The sequence below is a fragment of the Nicotiana attenuata genome, unplaced genomic scaffold (genome assembly GCF_001879085.1).
Source record: "Nicotiana attenuata strain UT unplaced genomic scaffold, NIATTr2, whole genome shotgun sequence".
NCBI lineage: Eukaryota > Viridiplantae > Streptophyta > Magnoliopsida > Solanales > Solanaceae > Nicotiana > Nicotiana attenuata.
This window is the reverse complement of record NW_017671588.1, coordinates 127,367-150,786: the sequence shown is the minus strand read 5'-3', so window position 1 is coordinate 150,786 and position 23,420 is coordinate 127,367. Positions and strand designations below refer to the sequence as shown.

Here is a 23,420-nt window from a genome sequence, read left to right as displayed (position 1 = left end):
CACGCATATATTTCACACGCAGGCATACATGGATATACATGTGATACACACTTGATATAAATATGGTACATATGTGATACACAATGTGATACACCTATCATATTTTTGCGTTCATCTTTTACTTCGAATTTTCATTCAAACCACCTCAAAACTCCACCAAATCATCCTTACTAAGCTACTTATAAATGGACATAGCTGGTATTTTCCCGTTCAGAAACTTATAAATTACAACTGCTCGATAAAATAAAGAAATAAAGACACCTCCTGTGGGTCTATCTTTTCAATTATAAACAATGAAATCAACCACTTCGCCACATAAAGAATATCAATTTGAACAGGTTGTAAGAACTGAAATGTAGACACAAGGTAAAATAGAGATATCCACAGCTATCTTCACCAGAGATCATGAATTAGTGGCAGATGTTCGGTATATGACTGATTGCAGTAAAACCATTAATGGTTTTTGGCAAAGGAGCAATTTGAGCATCTCCAAGGACAGAAAGTGAAGATGCAGAATCTCCTATGCAAATCTTTCTTGGTGATAATCTCGAATAAAACATTAATTGATAGGTGACTACTTGGAAACTGCTCTTTCTACTCAGAAATAGTACTGAAAACATGGGACAAGCATGAAGCGAGCGATTAACAATACATTCTCAGATAGTACATTGATGTTAAGAGCTTACATGAATACTGGGAACGACTAGCTACTGAAGTCCAATATTAGATCGAAGGAACAAAATCTTCAGTAAGAGCATAGCAAATGAAGCTAAAATAGAAGCTGAAACTTAGTAGTTACAGGCATTCATGAGATTCTCTGCAATTGTACAATTTGCTAGACCATAGAGCTGAATAACGAAGCATCTTTTTCTTTGCGCAGCGCATAGCATAGGATACTAACAGGAGAGGACCATACTTCCACACGCCATCGAGGGTCTACATGCAATTCTTGCCACCCAAAAAGATAAAATGCTCAAATGAATATTTCTACTGAGGAATGAAAAGGCAACTACACCTCTGTATTGTGGCAATTTTGCACAGCGCCATATGCATTCATCTGGCCCGTCTTCTCTCCCTGGATTTCTCTCTATCATGATCATCTCTCTCCCTGCTTCCACTCTTCCTTACCCTCTCACGGCGCTTTTCCCTATCACTATCACGGTCTCTGCTGGAAGATTTCCACTGAGGGCTTCCACTTCTGCTGCGGCTCCGTTGGCGCTTCCTTGAAGCTTCACGAGAATCGTCTCTTTTCTCTCTCCGCTCCAAAGATGACCTACCTGCTGTTTGTTATGAAAGCAGAAGTATGAGACAATTTGTTCACAACCATAAAAACAGTTACATAATAAAGCAAGAAGTGACAATAATTCTTTTACTTTGATAGATTACGTGACAAAAGTCTTCCACGAAACATTCCACCGCCTGTCCAGGGTTGAGCCCTGGGATTTGACGGCGGACTTAAAAAGCATTTCTTACCCCTGAAAAGAGTGATGACAATGTATAGGAAGGGAGGCAGTCAAGTGGCCTTTCTATGCGCAATATTTACAGCTAATAAAAGCTTCCCTGAAGATAAAAAATTTCAAAGATGAAGACACAAAGATCTCAATTTGGAATCTTGCCGGTCAGCAAGAATTTTATGCACTTCATGATCTAATGTTCCCAGGACATGGAAGCGCCTCCCTTTTCCTGGTCATCTCTAGTTTGTTCAGGAAACCAAATAATCGAGAAGAGAAAACTCTGGACGAAGTTGAAGATTTGCAGTACTGGTCCAGTATCCTGCTCAACCAGATACCTAATCTTCTCTTCTTTTTCAAGAATCAGCTAGCACTTGGTTCAAATTACTCCTCTACCATTCTCCACTTAAACACCAAGGGTGTGTTTGGTATTACGGAATATGTTTTCCGTGGAAAATGTTTTCTAAGAAAATGTTTTCTTGGAAAACAAGTAGTAATCTTATTCATTTTCCGGTGTTTGGTACGCAAATTAAGGAAAATGACTTCTCAAGAGTATTCATAAATAATTTAGATATAATAAACATGAAGCCATAAACTTTCAAACCACCAACCTTCCGGACCCACAAATTTCATAAACTTTCGAACCGCTAAACTTTCAAAACCGTGGAATTTCGAACCCGTAAACTTTATAATTTCTAAACCCGTAAACTTCCAAACACATAAACCTCCGAACTCATAATTTTGGAACTAGTAAAATTTTTGAAGCCTTTAAAACCGATAAATAATAAAATTAAAACTGAAAAATATATTTAATTTTTTTTTTTTTTAGGGGGGGGGGGGGGGGGGGGGGGTCAGTAAACGAAAAAAACAAGAAATTTAAATTACAAAAAAAAAAATTAAATTTTTTTTTGCGGGGAGGGGGGCAGAAAAATGAAAAAACAAAAGTTTGAAATTGCAAAAAAAAAAAAATTAAGGTAAAAAAAAATATTTTTTTGCGGGGGGTTGGAGGGGTAGTAGGTAGTAGGGTGGGTGGTAACGGAAAAACTGAAATTAAAAAAAAAAAAAAAAAAAAAAAAAAACTTTTTTTGGATAGGGGATGGGGTGGGTTGGTGAGGGTTGAGAAGGAGTTTTGGAAAATGTTTTCCATTCTTTTGATAAGGAAAACATTTTCCTCCAATTGGAGGAAAATGAATTGATAAGGAAAATATTTTCCAAAACATTTAAGGCAACCAAACATGGGAAAATTGGAAAACATTTTGCGGGAAATGTTTTCCTTCGTACCAAACACACCCCAAGCTTTAGTCTGTGCAGAGCTTGAGCTCATTATATGTGCCTAATCCATGCCTCAAGCTATGCTCTTACCACCGAACCAAAACCCTAGGGTCACCAGATACCTAATCTTCTCGTAAATATGAAGATAACCAACTTTATCCAGCAAAGAGTGATACATCTCATAGATGCCAAGAAAAAGTATTATCAAAAGGTTATTGCATCCACAACAGATTACTGTGATAGCTAAATTCTCACCTAAGTGCTAACATGTCTGATGTGTCATTTGCCTCATTCCACTACAATTTCTTAAACTAAGAGACACAGTTTAGGAAAAAAACAGTCTCCTAAGCAGCAGCTCAGTAACATGTAATCCAGAAAATGTCTGATAGGCGCTGTTGAAAGCAGTAAATATAATTTGAGCAATTAAACCACCGTCCTGCTTCAGCTATTGTTTACCATAAAGTTCAGATATATATCAACCCCAAAGCATCCGAGAACTGGTCAAAGGGAGGACAGGGGCATAAGGCAAAAAAAATTGGGAAAAGATAATTGTCAACAAAAACTATAAGATTAGAGGAGTACGATACTGCAAGTATAGACATAAGATCTGAACCTGCACACGCAATTAAATACAGAGACATCTCAAACTACTGACAGATTTAGAGCTTTACCTTTTTTGGAACTATCTTCACTGGAATTCAATAATCCATATTCAGATTGTAGACGTTGCCGATGTATTTCAACTTTCCTCTCAATTTCATCTGGACTTCTTATTCCTCGCTCTTCTAGAGATTCACGATATTCAATCAATGCAACCTCTAGACGCCTCAGCTTTTGTCTGATAAATTAGTATGGACCATATCAAAATCCGAGCAGAAGAAATGGAGGACTGTGAGTAATAAATCCACAACCATTTCAAAATTCAACATACAAGAGAAATTTGACGATTGGCTATATCAAATCTACAAGCAAATTGAAAGAAACAGATTTGACGTTTGAGGTATAGAATCCCACAAAAAGTTGAAAAAGAAAGAGAATTTGCCTCCAAATATTAGGAAAATAGGATAGTAGCCTCAGCTTACAAAACTCCGCTTATTAACATCCCTGCTATTAAGAATATTGTGAAAGTTAACATGCACAAACTTTCACTTCTTAGATTTTCACCCTCTTATCTTTCCTTAGAAAAACTAGTAAAATGAAAATGAAGAAACCAGACATCCATTTGCTGGCCTCGAGAGGGTGCTAGAGTAGTTTCTTACCTTTTAAAACTTTTCCTTCAATGATTTGAGATACAAAAGTTAGCAAGTAAATTATAGTAATTTTCATTAAGTTAATAATCCCTTAAGCAAAGGAAGCTTAATCTGAGAGCAATTTCACACCAAAGTTTGTTCATATCTTCCTGAACTAGGAAAGTATTAAAAGTCAAAAAGGATGTCATCACAAAAAAATAACACCAATCTCGGAAATGATTCCACTAGGAATGTTCAAGTTCAACTGCATATACCTCAATTCTTCGTTCATTCCACTTTCCGGGTATGCTGAACTGCTTGTGTCTGTTGTAAGCTCTGTATCCTTGATCTTGCTAAGGCCGTCACCAGCGTTCTCACTTCCAGATGATGAATATGTCAACCCCAGGTCCCTCGAACTTCTCTTTTGTTCATCATCACTTTCGTCATCCTCCCTGGCCCATTTAGATGTAGGCAAAATTGTGTCATTTTTGCCCTCACTGGAAAAGTCTATTGAATTATGCTGTAGAACAGAAATTGTTGGGGGTGAAGATACAGAGTCTCTTTGTTTGAGTTGCACGTCATAATCCACTTGACTATTCCATGCAGAAGGAGCACTTCTATCCAACTCAAGGTTGCTATCTTTCTGGCTGCTTGGGAACCTAACAGAACTTGAATGGCCCACAAATTTCAAATCTTCATCTAGTTCATGACCTCTCAGCTTTTCAGCCTCTTCCAGATAAAGTAACCGAGCAACCATCATTTCCCTACCGCCTACAATAGACAAACCATTGTGCCTGCATCGTCTTTCTAGCTCAGTAAGGGGAAGGTTCAACAGTTCCTTCGTTGCAGCTCCTTTCCCAATTGCCAAAGCACCATCTGGGTTAATCTTACCACCATCACCTGCATCATCAGAGCTGGTCTTTTGTTCTACTTCAGGTGCATCACCACACAGAGAATGAAATGGGATCACACCAGAGTTCCCGGTTCGAAGAAAGGTTGCTCGTAAACCATTAACATAGGCATCAGAAAACAAAAACCAATCAGCCCACACTTGAAGCACTTTCAGAACTCGTTCCTGCAAAGGAACGGAAAAACTTAACCACACATCAAGGTAGAGCAACAAAAAGAAAAGGTACGAAAAATGCAGCAAGGCAAAGCAAATGTAGGTGACTGGCACAGCTTACTTTAAGTGCCTCGGCAGTTATTCGTCCTGTTATACTTCGGTATAGATCATTGAAGCTTTCCATTATGTCTGGTAAAGAGGCTTCAAATTTGGTGCGATAAGCAGATGCATTCTTCACAGGAGCACTACTATTATGAAGAATATCAGAGACGAGCATGAGCCTAGAAACTTTTGTTGGTATTGGAGTTTCCTTGAGGGTCAAAGACTCTGTCAAAACTTCAACAACCTACAAAATATCATCAGCAGGCAACCGCGTTAGAATATGTTCAAGAACAAGAACTATCCAAAGCGTATGTGTAACAGACTCTGGCAAATTCTCATTTTAAAGCTAAAACACGAAAAATCAGCCGAAACAGATGCAAGTGCAAGTTGTGCAACAAGAAGCATTATGAACATTGACACAACAAAAAGTGAATCAGCAGCTTTGCCTCTGAGAGGTTAAATATGAAAGAAAAGCTTCACGCGCAAGTGAGCTCTTTAACTGCTGCATAAAACCAGCTTAAAGGTTACCTCTCCAGCAGCATCAGCATTGTCCAAAGCAAAACCCATCGCTTCTTTTATTTGACTTCTTTCTAGTGTCAATGACCGGAGCATATCCTCAAATTCATCCCTCTGAGCATCAGTCAATGTCCTTTCAACCTCCACACGCTGAACAAGGTATAGAAACAAACATCAATTGCAAAGAAATTTATTTAAGTTTCAGAGTCAACAGGCGAACTCTTAAATTCCTTGGAATGGAAAGCTAGCAAAAGGGCATACCCTGCTTCTTCCAGCAGCAAATGTGCTCCCAGCTTCTTTTTCATCAGCTCCTTTAGGTGTTGGTAGAGGGGGTGGTATCCACCTGCACATGTAAATTAGTTATATTTGAAGAAAGAGCACAATTTTCAGGAGAACTTTTCAAAAGGTTGCCGGACTTCATCAAAGCCTTGCAGAACGCTGCAACCTATGCAAAAACTGAATGATTAATTCTATTTAGATGATTCCATTCTTCCACAGCAAGCATATGCTGCAGGAGAATATTGGTAAAAGCATCCTACGAAACAGTGGTGACTTAAAGAGTGATGCATTCAGGAATATGATCTGATTCTTCAGCAAAAGGGAAGGTGCATATGAAATGTGTAACAAAAGATTACATAAGTTAGAACAATGCCTTACCTCCCACTACCAGTTATCATGATGAAAGGCACTGTGCGCCAACGTTGAAGAGTATCTCCCTGTTTTTTACAAATAAGAAAGAAAAATATTTTAGGGAGAGAATAATATAAAAGGACAAGATGTCCTAATCCTGCAAAGGGATGACCATCAGATAAACAAGTCTTTCCAATTTACTGATTGATTATGTCATAAGTACCATTAGTCATATTGCTTTACATAACATGGAAAGAGATACAAGTGGACAAGAACCAAATTCTCTTGAGCTACAATTGCATGAAACTATTGGCTTTCCGCTATTGAAGCATAATTTGAAGTATCCACATGGATTCTAAAAGTGATCGATGAAGTTCTGTCATAATTATTACTAGTTCCATTTAACAAGAAAAACATAATTTTTTATAATACTTCATTCAGATTTTAGAGCTGCAGCAAGTTACCTGAGCAAAAGAGTAAAGCCTCCAAACGTAGTAAGTATGCTCCTTTGAGCCAAGCTCAAACAAGAAACTGAAGAGAGGATTTCCACGGCCTCGCTCCATTATGGCTTGTTCGAAAGCACAACCTCCATCAAGAACATACAGAGCCATTGTATCAATAACGTGGCGAAGGTGATCATCCTCAGGTGGAACAACCATAATATCAGGTACATTTGGAGTGAGAACCTGCAGAACCAAAAAAGGTATCAGATAATCATAAATAGGATACAAGGTGCTTAATACACATCTTCATTACAGATTGGATATACTCAGGATATAGTAAATGTACACAAAAGGACACATCAGAAGACAGGTTGATCGTTCTATCGATCAAGTTTATGTGGCTAACTTAAGGCCCTACAACTTATCCGACTATTGATTGAGAGTAGCACGTACCATCCCAGCATATTACCTGTGTCTCTTACACACTCTTTTTCGAGAGAAGGTAAAAATAGAACTAAAATGGTACAAAGAAATATGTACAAAGCACTATCTCAGTATCTCATTCGCTTTATGCAGATGATACTCTGATCTTCTGTAGGGCTGAAAGATCCCAAGTCCTATACCTTAACCTAACTTTGAATCTGTTTGAAGCAATTTCAGGTTTGGACATTAACATGGCAAAAAGCACTATCTACCTGTAAATGAAGTCAACAATCTTGAGGAACTAGCTGGAATTCTATGTTGTGGTACTGCTACATTACCTACTACATACCTTGGTCTACCTCTTGGAGCAAAACATAACTCAACTGAGGTGTGGAATGGAGTCATTGAGAAATTTGAAAAGAAGCTAGCTTCATGGCAAAGACAGTATCTTTCAATGGGGGGAAGGCAGACACTTATCAACAGTGTGCTAGATAGCATCCCACATACCTGATGTCCCTCGTACCAATTCCCAACAAAATTGTAAGGAGCTTGACAAGATCAGGAGAACATTTCTATGGGAAGGAGGCAGCAAAGCTCATAAATTTCATCTAGCCAAGTGGTCAAAGGCCTGCTTTCCTGGGTCTATTGGAAACAACCTCTCTATCCTCACAAGGTAGGGGTAAGGTCTGTGTACACACTACCCTCCCCACACTGGGATAAGACTGGGTATGTAGTTGTTGTTGTTGTTGTTGAAGTGGTCAAAGGTCACCATGCCAAAGTATTTGGATGGCCTAGGCATCAGAGATCTTTCCATCCACAACAAATGCATGCTGATGAAATGGCTTTGGAGATACAATCAAGAGGAGAATTCACTATGGAAAGAGGTGGTCAGGGCCAAGCATGGGTCCGAGAATCATTGGTGTACTAAGCTGTCCAGAAGCCCATATGGGGTCGGTCCATGGAAGAACATTAGGAAGCTCTGGAGTGAATTTTCCCGGAACTCCTATTTTAAATTGGGCAATGGCAATCACATAAAGTTCTGGAAAGATAAATGGTTTGAAGGATCCATCCTGATGTTTGACTTTCCTAGCCTCTATTGAATAGCTCAGAATCAAGATTCCACTATTTCTCAAAATTGGCAAGACAATTGTTGGCACATTCTTTTCAGGAGGGATATGCAGGACTGGGAGCTTCCACAACTTCTAAATCTGCTGGCAAAATTGGAAGGCCTCTCAGTCAAGGAAAATACTTTTGACAGTATAAGGTGGGGAAGTTCCAAGGATGGCCTTTACACTGTGAAAGCAGGCTACACTCACTTTTGCTCCACCAATGAAATCATTGATAGATGGCCTTGGAAATACATCTGGAAGACCAAGCTACCTACAAAAATCTCTTGTTTCAGTTGGATAGCCCTAAATGAAGCATGCCTAACCCAGGACAATCTCAGCAGAAGAAGTTTTCAGTTGGACAACAGATGTTATATGTGTTTGCAGCAAGCCAGAATCCAACAGGCATATCTTTCTTCACTGCCCAGTTGCAGCAGATATCTGGTGTATGTTCTTTGCCATCTTTGGTTTAAGCTGGATCATGCCTCAGAATATTAAGGATGCCTATGAAAGCTGGTCTTCATGGAAAGTTGATAACTCCATCAGTAAAGTCTGGCAGATGATCCCTTCTTGTATTTTGTGGTGTGTTTGGACAGAAAGGAATCGCAGATGTTTGGATGGGATATCAACTCCAACATACGCACTTAAGGCTAGATGTCTTTTATGGTTATATAGTTAGCAGAACTTAGCTCCTGTCAATTGTCCTATTAATCTTTTGGACTTCGTCAGCTCCTTAGTTTTAGCCTAGTTTTTGTCTGTAGAGCTGACTATGTCTTTATGTATCTCTCTTTTGTACTTCTTGCATCTTCTTGATGCCTTTAATGCAATTCTCTTACTTCATCAAAAAAGAAATATGTACATCAGTAATCAGTTTCCAAAAGAACAGCTGAATGTGTATCCCTATCCTATTCTTGTAGGGCATCTATAAGATCTAAGACCATGTACACTGTGTCTCTTACAAACTCTTATGCATGTTTCCATATTTTGAACGTAAACATTCAATCACCTTAGTCGGACTTAGTTATCCATACCACATAAATAGACAATTCTGTTGAAATATACTTATCTTCTTTTCATGTCCTGGGAATCTTAACTATCCATACCACATAGTAAGAAAACTTCCTGCCAATATCTTTTCTTTTAAAATGTAACAAAAGTTTTATTAAAGGGTAGCACCCAGAGAGTGCAATGAATGAGTAGTACAACCATATGCAATATGCATCTCAGTACACCTAGTTACATGTGAAAAGAACTAAGGACATTAACCATCCTGTATATTTTCATTCTTACACCAAAAGGCTAAGAGAGGTAAACTTCTGTGCTTTAAGTTATAAATTTTCGTTTTCACCGTCAGATTATCTCTGATTTCTTTCCTTCCACAGGGTCCAACATATAGCTGCAGATATAGTGCTCCACAACTTTTTGTAGTCCTCTTCTGTTCCAACAATGTAGCATGCTATGTTGCACGATACAGGTTTGGGCACCCAACACAGGTGCTGATCTAGAAGTTGGATTCATCATCACCGGGTTTTTTTGTGCTATCATTTCCCAGATTTTTGTATACTTTTGTACTTATCAGTACAAAATGTTGCATCGATCACCCACTCAACAGTATGGTACACTCTCCTCAATGTTACTTGCCAAACAAGGAAAAGAGTATTGGGCCTCTTTGAGGCAATAAGTGCCAAGCTTCCTCTTGTCTCCTTTTTTATTCCAATAACAACCCATAACAATTAAAATGCCTATTCTATAGATCAAGTATAAGGCAAAAAATCCAATTTAAAAATGAAGCTGACAAAAACCCTTTCAATCTACTCCAATAGATTATAGACCTAAGCTCTCTGAACATTTTGCTTCACTCAATCATGATATCTTTCAATAACACCGTAAATAAGAGCTATAGAGATCAGATACTTATCCCAAAAAACAAAAAAGAACAAGGAAATGTACAAAGATCAACTAATTATCATACCAACTCAGAGTTCTGGCCTGAAACAGCAGTAACCGGAGGACCTGATGGACCAGATAAGATAACAGTTGCACCCTGAAAACAACAGAAGATAATATCTAGAATAAGTATATGTGCACAAGCTGATATCATTAAGAGAAACAGAGGTGACAATAGAATGCATCTCTAGCTTACTGAACTGCAGTTCAAACAGAAAGCTATTACATGGGAAACATTTCCGAGGTTGAGATACACCACCACAGGATGTCTATACATATCAAAACAACAAATAAGCATGTAATACACGCAACTTAGTTCAACATGAACACCTATGCTTCATCCATTGTCTTTGTTTGTAACATGTTTTCAACTGATCATGCAATATTTTGACATAATAAAACTCATTAAATCGTACACTATCACATATTGATTACTAAAGACAAACTCCTCGACCTGACATTTGTCAAATTAATAACATGTATATAACAGGGCATTGTACTCTAAAGAATAGACAAACCTCCTTACTCCTGATAGCCATATGTCCTGGAGGGGGAGCAGGAAGCGCTTGAGAAGGCAGAGAGACAGATTTACCCCACCCAATCTTCAACTCATATTCATAAACAATAACACCTGGATAAGAATAACATGGTTATAGATATCAGAACTCCATTGCTTAAAATCATATTTACTTGGGATATTGCACAATATACAGAATATTAAGCAATAAAACGAGTACACAAGGAATTAGAACACGTGCTAGCATCCCCATACAAGACTATATGACTCTTTAATGACTTTAGTCCAGCTTGAGATGTTCTCTTGGCATGCTAGCATCCCCATGCAAGACCGTATGACTATTTAATTTCCTTCAAAAAGACACACTTCTGGAATGAGTACATATCTGAAACTAGAGGAAGCACCACCTAAGAAGCACAGCTATTAAAGGCTCGCTTGAGGCGCTTAAGCCTGAAGCTCAGTTAAAGCCAGCTTACGTACTTTTCCACGCTTAGGTAGCGTTTTAGTCTCAACGCTAACGTGCTAAGGCACGCACAGTTATTAAAATAACATCACGAATAAATTTTAGTGATCAGCAATGAAAGATTAGAAATTTGGTATAAGAAACCTAGCCCAAATAAACATTAAACTACATTTCCATCTAAATAAGAAATTCAAAATGGTTTTAAAACATCATGGGCATGATTTTACTTCATATATTTCGCTTAATTATAGGTTTTTCAATTCTTTGTCCAAATATTGTTGTTCGTGTTTGTAGATCGTTTTCCTCGCATTACATATATTATTTCTAGTTTTTTCTTCATTAGCTCCTCTTTGCTAAGCCCATGCTCTTGTTCTGCTTAGCGCTTAAACCCCAATGAACTTTGGCGCTTTTCTGTGCTTCGTTGACTACTCTATGATGAAGACTAGTGACAAAACAAAGGATAATAGCTGATCGAAAACCTTGTTCCTTGTGAATATCCTTCTGATACCAATATATATCTCAAGCGAAACAAGAATCAGAATAGACACAGCAAACAAGGAGAGGAAACCCAAGAAAAGGATAAGGTGGTGGGGGTCAACTGAAACCAATAACTAAATAAGCAAATAAGATTGTTAGTACAAAATATAACAACCTATCAGAAGTTTTTTCCTTTTCTCCTCTTCATATGTTTATGGATTGTAAACTCCACATGTATGTTTTTCTTTTCTGCTTTCATATAAACCGAGAAATCCCCGAAGGCCAGTGGCACACAGTTCAAAATTTGGTGGATAATGGGCCCTCTCATCTACCCTTTCCACTTAAATATCAGGCCTTTGTTTGCCGCAGAGTTCCAAACTCGTGACATGAGCCTACTCCTCACATCACACATTATGCTCTTACCACTAGACCAAAGACTTTGGGGCAACTCCAAATGTATGTTTTTAAACAGAAATATATCCTATTTATCTACTTTCTTTCTGATTGAGGCTACTGATCCCTATTCGTTGAGGATCCTATAACTCCGTACATAAATAGAAACTTAAAGCTAACTTGGTTTAGCACTAACAACCTATTGAACAATTCCTAGGCATCTTGAGGGGGAAAGGGAGGGGGGAATAGAAGTGCTCTACAGAGAGCAACACAAATCACAGCTATCAAACAAAAAAGACTAGATAAAGAGATTAGAATCCATTCAAATGAAGAAGCTGAAGCTAACCTTCCATCTCATCTTTTGCAGCCTGAGCATCAGCTCTATTCATGAAAGCTACAAAACCACAATTCCTCTGTCGCCTTCTTTCTTCTTCTGTCCTTGGCCACATTATCTTTACACTTGCAATGGGGCCAAATCTCCCAAATGTGCGCAAAAGAAAATTCTCATCAACCTGTAAGTAAATAAAACAAATGGGAACCACACAGAGGACGCCTAAAGCAACAAACAACTAATTCAAAATTAAGCGCAAAAACCTTACCTGAGGTGATAGGTTTCCTACATAGAGATTTGTTGTTTGTGGATCGCCATCATCAAATGATCCAGGCCTTCCACTAGGATCAAAGTCATCAGGCAGCTCATCAAACCGACTAGATGGCTGAGGAAAGAGTAAGATTTAAGGATTAACAAATATCATTATAAAACAAAACAAGATGCCAAATCAAACCCCCATTTGGTTAGGCATAGAATATTTTCAATCACTATTTTTCCACATCAATGTTTGACGAATGTATCACTTCCAGAAACATTTTCAGGTGTAATCCAGATGCATATATTGGAGGCATGTTCAGGTGGTAGAGGGTTTGGGATAGGACATTGGGGTAGTGTTTGGTGATCCAATGAGTAGCAAAGAGTGAGAAGGAGTCTTATATTTTGTGAACGAAAATGATACAGTTGAAGGATCATTAAGGATGCAATCGTTTTTCTCCGTTCGATATGTAACATATCCATAAAGAAAATTAAACTTAAGGTGACCAGATTGAAGACAGGAAAATGGATCATAGATGCAAATAGCATGACAATCTGTAATCACGTGATAATATCAGAAATTCATAGCTATTAAACTGTTGCTCTATTTCAGAGAAAAATGATATTCCGTACTCATAGCACATCAGCAATTACAACAAGATGTGTACATGTAAGATTCTGTGCAAATTGTGTGTCTACTCCAGATGCGGTGAAAGTAATCTTCTAAGTAATATAAATAACTTCTCCAGTTCATACAAAAGATTCAGATCCAGATATGATTGAGAGATGCAACTTTTCCTAGTGCAGCCAAAACTCTTAAGTTTTGACATGTTCATTCTGAATAGAAGCTATTACATCACAAGTTATCTTGATTTTTGTCAAATCCCCTCAGATCTGATACATGAATTAAAGAATAAAAACAGAAGATTAAAACCAACAATCTGGACAGTTTCTCTTTGCCGATTGTAAATCCACTTACAGTAGAATTTTCAGTATGACGATCACGCCACTGTTCACGGTCTTGGTTACGCCTTTCCCTCATTTCTTGTTCATGCTTCAATTCCTCCATGAAATTGTCGATGTTCCTAGACTTGCCCTTCTCTTTTTCCCTCGGCTTATCCTCCTTCTGCAATAGAAGTAACCAACATATTTAGATATCTACTAGTTAAAAGTTTACTACTCTAGCACCAAAGAACTTCCAAACCCACTGACCTTCTTCTCATAATCTCTGCCCTTTGTTGCCATAGGAGGCGGCAAGAAAGAAGGCACATACCTGCAGTACACAAGATACACTCCAGAATCTTTGCTACCAATAACCTTATTCTTGAATAGTGACAGGATCAATAATTTAAAAGGAGAAGATGGTAAAAGATAAAGGATCCATGAGACGTGATATAAGCTGAATTATACATACATACAAGTAGATCATAAGTAGCAAAACATGGTTACCACCCATGAGTAAGTATTAGTATTGTTGTACAGAGCAGCAACAAAGATGAGTATATATTTATTTGCACCTATATAAACAATTAAAGAAGGAAGAAGCCGGTGATCCGCACATTTAATAACAAGCAAAACCCCTTGATTTTAATCAATTCACTGTGTTTCCTCTAATGGGCACAGACACTTTATTGCTTTTTACCTGTTCTTACTACTGGTTCTTTGAGTAGTGTCTTCCCAAATCTCTCATAAATATTCGAAATTATTGACCAAGTATACCTCTAATTAGAAGATAGCCTAACCTACCACAGGATCCTATAACTTGCCTGGTCTCTTTTCAAATACACACACAAGAATTTGAAGAGGCAAAAAATGGCATAATAAGGACAACATGGATCTATCTCCAGCTTTTGGAGTCAACTAGCCTCCTCAGACAAAATGACTCGGTGAATGCTCTACTATGAACCAAATACACTAACGGCCCATTCTGTAGCCAGACAAGGGACCAAATCGTGTGACCTATAAGTCACGGGTTCGAGCCGTGGAATCAGCCACGAGCTGCCCTTTTTTTTTACAAGGGACCAAATCGTAGACAAATGAACTCAAAGTTGGACTAGAATTCAGATGCTAATTTGCTCATTTTTAAATTAGTTGTAGAAAATGGGGCGACAATCCAAGGTGTGGATTAAGTCTTAAGAGACCATAATGTTTCTCCTGCAGATATAGAAATAGGCGCACACATGGATGTGGCCTAGTGGTCGTGGGTGCAAAACTTTGAGACAACGGTTTAAATTGCAGCAAAGACAAAAACACTAGGTGATTTCTTCCCATCTACCTAAGCGTTGGTCCGCAGAGTTATCCACTACCTATGCTAGTGGGAAGTAGCGAGTACCCACGGAATAGTTGAGGTGCACCCAAGTTGACCAGGATACCGTTTTCAAAAAAAATTGGAAGCAGGCAAGCCCTAGTCCATTCTTCCTTCTTTGTCCTTTCTTTTGCAACACAACACTAGCCTGCTTTTTTCTTTCTTCTTTGTCCTCTCTTTCTCCATTCCTTTTTTTTGGGATAAGGTTAGATATTTTCATTAAATAAAGTACCGAGGAGGTATTACAAAATACAATAAGATATCAGCAGTTGCATTGTTACATCATTTGCCCATATCTTCCAGAAAGTCAAAAAGGCAATCAAGCCCTCTATGTAACTATTCTTACACCAATAATATACACTTTGTAAGCATCTATCTTTTACAGAATATTATGTTGCTTTCTTTCTTCAAAGCATCTGTTATTTCATTCCAACCAAACAGTCCACATGATTCACAATATAACAGTTGGCCAAATCTGTTTTCTTCTCCTTCCAATTTCCTGGCCGTGCCAACTTAACAGCGAACTCCTCACATTCGAAACCCACTGGAAACATTCAACAAGAGCATCCAAATCTGCCAGACATAATAACAGTCCCATAAGAGATAGTTGTTGATTCCATGGAAAGTTGGAAAACCCATCAAAAAGACATGGTTAATGGTACCTGCCTCAATCTTTTGGTGTATATGGAATGAACGAAACCGTAGGTGTTTTGATGGGATCTCAACTTCAAATCATGCTCTTAAAGCTAAATGTTTAGTGGATTTATTTAGCTGGCTTAACCAATCTCTTGTGTCTAGCTGTGAACAACTTTTGAAAGGTGTATGCTCTCTAGTTATAGATTAATCTTCGTATCTGAGCAATCACCTTTTTCCCTCTTGTAAAATTTTGTGGCATCTTCTTGATGCCTTTAATGAAAACTTATTACTTCATCAAAAAAGAGATAGTTGTTGATTCCTAGGATCTCTCACCAAAAGACATATGATGCATAAGGAGAAACCCCTTAATTGCAAAGCATCTTGCATAAGACATGCATTGTGAATAGCCAACCATCCAAAACATGTAGCTCTTGATTTCCATAGTATTTTCCAAGGACATTCAACATCCCTTTCCCCTGATTGTTTCAGTAATGGAGAAAAGTAACTCTTTAATAACGAATTGCATACTTGCTAGTAGCTAGATCTGTGAGTCCATTTTTCCTTTCATCAGGAATTGTTGGTTCTAAGATATTTAAAGTACAAGCTGACAAAAACCCCAATTTCCCAATGGCTAATATTTCTTTGAAATCGCACCTGCCACCCTGATTTAGAATAGCATCAGCAACCAAACAATCGTTATCTGTAGTCGGTCCATACAAAGTAGGAAATGTACCCTTCAACCCACCACCATCTAACCATATATCAGTCCAAAATCTATTAAAAACCCATTTTCAACTCTTAGAATGATAAATAGCTGAATTCCATAATCTGCATTTTTGCTTCCAAACAGCTCAAACGTTAGGTAGTAACATAGGATTGGGGCACCAATTACTATATTTGCCATATCAATGTTAACAACCTCCTTTCAAGGTTCTCCGCCCTTATCATTTAACCTCTATAACCACTTGAAAAGCAAGCTCTAGTATGTCGCTTTAGATTTTTGTCCCCCAGTCCCCTACTTCTTTTATCCAACATTACTATTTGTCATTTCACCATATGAAACTTTCTCCTTTCAGCACTTCTTTCCCGTAAAAAGTTGCTCCTTAAAGAGTTTATCCTCTTTTCAACTTTATTGGAAATAGGAATAAGTAACATCATATAAGTTGAGATCCCGTCCGAAATGTTATTCACCAGTGTAAGAAAGAAACTGTTTGTTCCTAGGGACCAGCTTCCTAACACATTCATCAATCACACCCTGCCACACCTTATTTTTATATTTGGCACTTAGAGTAAGCCCCAAATAAACACTGAGAAAAATATCAATTTTACAACCCATAATACTTCAAAAGCAAAGTTATACAGTTACTGGCATTGATAGAAAAATACTGCTTTTGCCAATGTTAATTTGTAGACCAACAACTGCTTAAAAAGCAAGGAGTATTTAATGCAAAAACTGCAACTTGTCAGTCTCACATAACAATAGTGTGTCATACCCATTACAAATCCATCCAAGGTTTTCAGCTATTCTGAACATCAAACCTAAAACCTCCATCACAATGACAAACGAATAAGGAGACAAAGGATCTCGTTGTTTCTTAAACAAACCCTCAGGGTTCACATTAATCAAAACTGAGAGTTTAACCGTAGAGATGCAGAAGGAGATCCATTGAAGCTATTTCCCCGAAGTTCGTTTTCTTCGACACATCCAGGAGAAAAAACCAACTCTCATGATCATAGGCCTTCTCCAAGTCCAATTTGCATGCTGCACAAGTTATCCCCTTTCTTAAATGATGATCAATGCACTCAATTGCTACCAAAGAAGCATCAATAACCTATCATCTACCCTTAATAAAAGCATTATGAAATCAGCTTGTTAATTACATTCTTCAGCCTTTATGTTAAAAGCTTTGCAATTATTCTGTATACACTGCCCAGCAAACTAATAAGTTAGTAGTCTTTAATTCCTACAGTGCTACTGCACCGATCTTCTTATTGACTAAAGCTATAAAAGTAGTATCAAATTGTTCAACCGTTCTCATAATATCTCTTGTAGTACATGCCAGCATCTTTTGAAAAATAACATGTTGAAACTATCAGGGCCCGGAGCTTTATCACCATCAAAGGGTTTCACAGTAGCTTCAACTTCTTCCTCTCTAAATGGCCTTTGAAGCCACATCTTTTCCTGTTCAGTAATTCTTGCCAGATTATTATCCTTCCACTTAGGCCCCCACATTTCTTTTTCAGTAAACAAACTTCATAGAAGTCCAATATATGCTTTCTGATTAATCTTTTATCTTCCACCGATTTCCCACCAATCTCCAATCCATCAATAGTACATGGGCATTTGCAAGCTTGTGAAAAGCTGTGTTTTATCACCCTGCTTAATAGTTAATGGCTTAATAAAAATCTTGATTTTGCCTCTAACTTATTTCCTCTGCTTTGTCTATGTCCTCCAGTTCACTGGTGAGAAGTTTGTATTTCTTTCAGCTTCATATCACATTGACATGATCCTGCAGTATGATCAAACTTCTGTATTATTCCGGCATTTCTTTCTTTCTTTCTTCAAGCCTTTCACGTCATTGTTCCATTTTTTTAATGTCAGCCTTCAACACCTTAGTTTTTAGAGCAGCACCAAGCTTGTCCTTCTCCTCATAAGACAGACACCATTTCTTTGTCTTCTCTTTCTACCACAACATCAACTTGTTACCCCCCCTCCCCTCCCCCATAAACCCCTCCATTGACCGCTTGTATAACCAACCTCCGGAAATTGCCGCTCCCAAGAGTAGGTTTATTCCCAGCTCCGTAATCTACGTCAACGACTTCGGCCTGCAATTTATCGCATTGCTATGTCACTCCTACCATGCAACATCATTTTTCCCTCCCTTGCCCCACAACATTCCATCCGTCCTAATAACAGTCTTATATTTTGCTAGGTCTACATGGATCCCCAGAAATTGTAGGTCCTTTGAGCCAACTTCCTTTTATGTAAGTTTAGGTCTACCTCGTCCTTTTTTAACACTTCAGAGTACACTCACCATTGGTTCCACACCTACAGACTGGTGCTTCTGGAGGTTGATGCAGGACATGAACAAACCATCACAAGCGGCATTCTCTCATTTTATTCTCGATGTGTGTTACTTAAATCTTCTCGCGAATGTGATTATTCCTGATCTTGTCTAATTTTGTACGACCACATATACATCTTAACATCTGCATCTTCAACATTCTTCTTGTGTATGTGTTGAACTTTAGCGGCCCAACATTCAATCCTATATAGCATTGTTGGTCTTATAACAGTCGATGGAACTTACCCTTCACTTTGGGAGGAATCCTTCTATCACATAACACTCATGTAAACATCTCCATTTCAACCACCCGATTTTGATTCTATGTGTAACATCTTCAACTATCCTTCCATTCTCCTAGAACGAGCGTAAATACCTGAATTGTCTGCATTTAAGCATTACAATCCCATCTATTTCACTTTCTTATGTTGACTAAACTTGCAGTGCATATATCCAATCTTACTTTTACTTATCCTAAAACCCTTATTCTTTAGAATGCTTCTCCATTGTTCCAACTTTTGGGTTGACACCCTCGTTGTTTTCATCAACTAGCACATCTTCTTTAGTTCTAATTATATGTATTTTTTGAAATGGAATGGATTTCAATTATATGCTTTAAATTCAAATTATATGTATTAGATTGTTAGCAACATTATTTAAGGCGTGTTAACCCTTAATCTAGGTGCATCACAAGCTGGAGCTTGACCTCACTTAGATCGCACCTCTTCAGTGCAAGCGCCAAGTTGATAGGTGTGCACCTCAACACCAATAGGCTCTGCCCCAAAGATGGGCACAATAAACAACAAATATAGATGACAACTACAACTACTATTGTGCTTCAATTCTAAGCTAGATAGGGTCAGCTATATGAATGCTCACTACCCATTTCGCTCCATTTTTTTAAAAAAAAAAAAGATAACATATTTGTATTAATTAGAAGGTGGACTACACCAAACCAGTGTAACCATCCATAATTACAAGAGGGAGTACCAGAAGAATTCTAGTTCTCCGTAAAAACTCATAAATAATTTAAGACATCAAAAATACATTCACATTCTCCTAAATACTCCTGTTTACACCAAAAATAATAGAGCACTAGACAGCTCATCTTCAACTTTTGTATAGGACTGTGGTTGTCTTCAAAACACCTTTGATTCCTTTCTTTTCAAATTGTCCACCATATACAAGCAGGAACAATCTTCAATCTCTCTTTCTGACTGGATTGTTCACCATCTCTTTTCCAGCTTGCTAGAACTTGCCGAATTCTCCCGGGCATGACCCATCAAATCCCCTAAGGTTGATGAATATCTTCCATAATTGGTCAGTGACTCTGCAGCGCAAAAAAAGATGGTTGACTGTCTCCGCATGATCTTCACATAGATAACATCTGGAGCCCAACTGGTATCCTGTCTTGATGAGATTATCTTGTGTTAATATTGCCTCTCTAGCTAAAAGCCAAGTAAAACATGCAACTTTGTATGGGATTTTGACTTTCCATATCAGCTTCCAAGGCCAACAACCAATCCGGTTGTTTGAGTGATTGAACTCCTTGTACGTTGATCTAACAGAGAACTTGCCTTCTCTACCCCCTTGCCAGATCACACAATCTTCAGTGTTGGATGTCCCTGTGAATTGTTCTAGGGTGTTATAGAAATCTGTCAACCTCTGAATTTCCCAATCGTTTAGTAGTCTTCTATAAGTGAGATTCCACCCTAGACCTGTCCACACCTCTCCAACAGATGATCCTTGTTGTTGATTCAGATTGTAAATGTCCGGAAAAAGTTGCTTCAGTGTTCTTTGCCCAAGCCATTTATCTTCCCAAAAAGATGTTTTCGTTCCATTTCCAACTTTGAGATGGGATTTGTTACTGAACTTTGGCCATAGATTTCTAATAGACCTCCACAAACTTACCCCATAAGGACTATTTACAGAGTTTGTTGTCCAACTTCCTCTCATCCCATACCTTGCCTTGATTACATTCTTCCACAAAGATTGCTCTGTTGTAGCGAACCTCCATAACCACTTCATCATCAAGCCTTGATTCTGGATTTTCAAATTCCTGATCCCCAATCCCCAATCCCCCTTCCTTCTTACTGGCTTTAAGGATATCCCACCTGACCAGGTGGATTTTATTCTTTTCACTATTGCCTTGCCAAAGAAAATTTCTTCTCAGAACATCAAGTCATTTCACTACACTTGCAGGCATTCGAAATAAGGACATCATGTAAGTAGGCATGGTATCAAGAACACTGTTAATAAGAATTAGTCTTCCTCCCAAAGATAAATATTGGCTCTTCCAACTAACTAACTTCTTTTCACATTTCTCTACTACTCCATTTCATATCCCCTTTGATTTGCTTTTTGCCCCAAGTGGCATTCCCGGATGAAGTGTTGCAAAACTCCTATACTACCTCCAAGGATTCTCACCAAGCTATGAATCTCCATTACTTCATTAACTAGATAAATGAAACTCTTATTCCAGTTAATGAGTAATCCAGATATAGCTTCAAAAAGAATGAAGACCACTCTCAACAATAACAGTTGATCTCTAATAGCATCACAAAACACCAATGTATCATCTGCATATTGTAAATGTGTGATTTCCAGGTGATCTGATTCCCTAGAATTCACCCTGAAACCCCTGACCCAGTTGTTAGCTTTAGTAGTTCTAAACAAGTTATTTAAGCCTTACATTGCAAGGATAAATAAGAAAGGTGAAACAGGGTCCCCTGTCTCAATCCTCTTTGAGATGAGAAAAACCCAACAGGTGAACCATTAATCAAAATGGAGAATTTTACAGTGCTAATGCAGAAATTGATCCAGCTGATCCACCTTTGGGCAAAGCCCATCTACAATAAAATTCCCAGCAAAAACTCCCAATTCAAATGATCATATGCCTTTTCTATGTCCAGCTTACACAAAATGCCAGGATTTATGCTCTTCATTCTAACATCTACACACTCATTAGCAATAAGAATAGCATCCATAATTTGCCTGCCTTTAATAAAAGCCATCTGCTGAGTGTCACATCACTTTTTTGAGTCTCTCCGTCAAAATCTTTCAAAATTATTTTATAGATACTACCTATCAAACTAATAGGTCTAAAGTCTTTCAATTCCTTGGCTCCCATTTTCTTAGGAATCAAAGCCACGAAGGTGGCATTGAAACTTTTTTCGAAAACTCCATTTCCTTGAAAATTCTGGATAGCAGCAACCACATCCGGACTAATCACTTCCCAGCATTGAATGTAGAAAGCCATAGTTTATCCATCAAGGCTAGGAGCCTTGTCCCCTGCACATGCTTTAACACTCTCCCAAATTTCCCGTGGTTCAAAGGCGCTTAGCAACATCTGGTTATCCTCTAGACTGATGGTTGGGCATTCCCTTAGATTACACTATGGTCTCCACTCTTCTTGATGTCTTCAGGATTCTCCATAGTTTCCCCATTAACTAGTAACTTAAAAAACTTAGTATTTCTATCTCCTTGTTTCAACCAGATAGCTCTGGACCTTTGCCTCCATGATATCTCCTCCTTCTTAGCAGTTTCCTCACACTCCAACAACAGAGTAGCTTTTTTACGTATTTCTTCATCATTCAGGATCCTCAGCTCTTGAATCTCCTCAAGTTCAGCTAGTTGGCCAAGGATATTCAATTTCTGCATATCCAAGTTTCCTTGTATTGATTTGCTCCACACTTTAAGTTTCCCCTTCAAAGCTTTTAGTTTGAAAGCAAGAACATAATCAGGTCTACCAGCACAAGAGATTGGAAAAACACCAACATTATGGGAATGTACACGCGGTAGAAAAATTACGTCAATCCATTGAAATATGGTATGCTACAAGTGAATATTCGCGACAAGAAATGAATCCTAATTTTAGGATGACTGACCCTTTTAATCCAGTTCATATAATGTCTTTCTCAGGAGCTAGAGGAAATGCATCTCAAGTACATCAATTAGTAGGTACGATCCCACCAGTTTTTAATTCTGTCCTTGAAACCTTCAATCAACAGCCACCAATTCTCGAATTTGAAATAAGATTTCACTGGTTCCCAATTCCTACATTGTAGCATCAGAGGTGAATGATTTGAAGTGACTCTGTGTAGGATTGACTGCTTAATATTTCTAAAGCCTTCATCTCATTCCTTAGAAACCAAAAACCTATCCAACCTAGCAGCAATATTGTGATTAACCCCTTTCTTCCAAGTAAACTTCCCTCCTAGCAGTTGCAAGTCTACTAACCCATATCCTCAATGAATTCTGTAAATTCAGCCATTGATCTGGTGAAACTATTACAGTTCCTCTTCTCAGATGGAAATCTAGCAGTGTTAAAATCCCCACACACTACCCAAGGCCCAGTGAATAAACCCCTAGCAGCACCTAACTCCCACCATACTTCTTCTCTTTCTACTCTGTCATTAGGAGCATATACACTAGATAAGTGCCAATGAGCCAATCAAACTCTTGTGAATTGCCAGTGAACTTACATATGATGGAATACATACCTATGCTACTAATCTCCCCTTCCCATACCCTATTGTCCCACATGATAAGGACACCCCCCCCCCCTAGTTTCCACTTGCTTCTAACTGTGCAAATTTCACCCACCTATATGCCCATAGTTCTCTAACTAATTCCCTGATTTCCCCTTCTATCTTGGTCTCTTGAAAGCAATAAACTATGAACCATATTTTAATCAACTCCCTCTTTCTAAACCTATTTAATCCCCTAACATTCCTGGATACAATTTTGATCATCATTTACTATCAATGGCAAGATATCCCCCCCCCCCCCCCCCC

The 23,420-nt window shown here is 38.2% G+C and overlaps 1 protein-coding gene across 5 annotated transcripts in view; it reads right to left on the bottom strand.

The window, feature by feature from the left end:
* Nucleotides 1-611: 611 nt before the first annotated feature.
* Nucleotides 612-23,420, bottom strand: part of LOC109209149 (protein RRC1-like) — a 25,723-nt gene continuing 2,914 nt past the window's right edge. For 4 of the 5 annotated variants that reach the window (XM_019372347.1, XM_019372346.1, XM_019372348.1 and 1 more), the window contains 14 exons: nucleotides 13,831-13,891; nucleotides 13,598-13,744; nucleotides 12,632-12,748; nucleotides 12,379-12,544; nucleotides 10,701-10,813; nucleotides 10,208-10,279; nucleotides 6,728-6,949; nucleotides 6,291-6,349; nucleotides 5,895-5,976; nucleotides 5,646-5,783; nucleotides 5,137-5,361; nucleotides 4,228-5,027; nucleotides 3,395-3,561; nucleotides 612-1,280 (listed from right to left, as the gene is read on the bottom strand). In XM_019372347.1, coding sequence (XP_019227892.1) covers nucleotides 1,054-1,280; nucleotides 3,395-3,561; nucleotides 4,228-5,027; nucleotides 5,137-5,361; nucleotides 5,646-5,783; nucleotides 5,895-5,976; nucleotides 6,291-6,349; nucleotides 6,728-6,949; nucleotides 10,208-10,279; nucleotides 10,701-10,813; nucleotides 12,379-12,544; nucleotides 12,632-12,748; nucleotides 13,598-13,744; nucleotides 13,831-13,891 — 2,596 coding nt within the window. In that variant the 3' untranslated portion in view covers nucleotides 612-1,053. The remainder of the gene's footprint in view (nucleotides 1,281-3,394; nucleotides 3,562-4,227; nucleotides 5,028-5,136; nucleotides 5,362-5,645; nucleotides 5,784-5,894; nucleotides 5,977-6,290; nucleotides 6,350-6,727; nucleotides 6,950-10,207; nucleotides 10,280-10,700; nucleotides 10,814-12,378; nucleotides 12,545-12,631; nucleotides 12,749-13,597; nucleotides 13,745-13,830; nucleotides 13,892-23,420) is intronic. The other variant, XM_019372349.1, reaches the window with a different exon arrangement.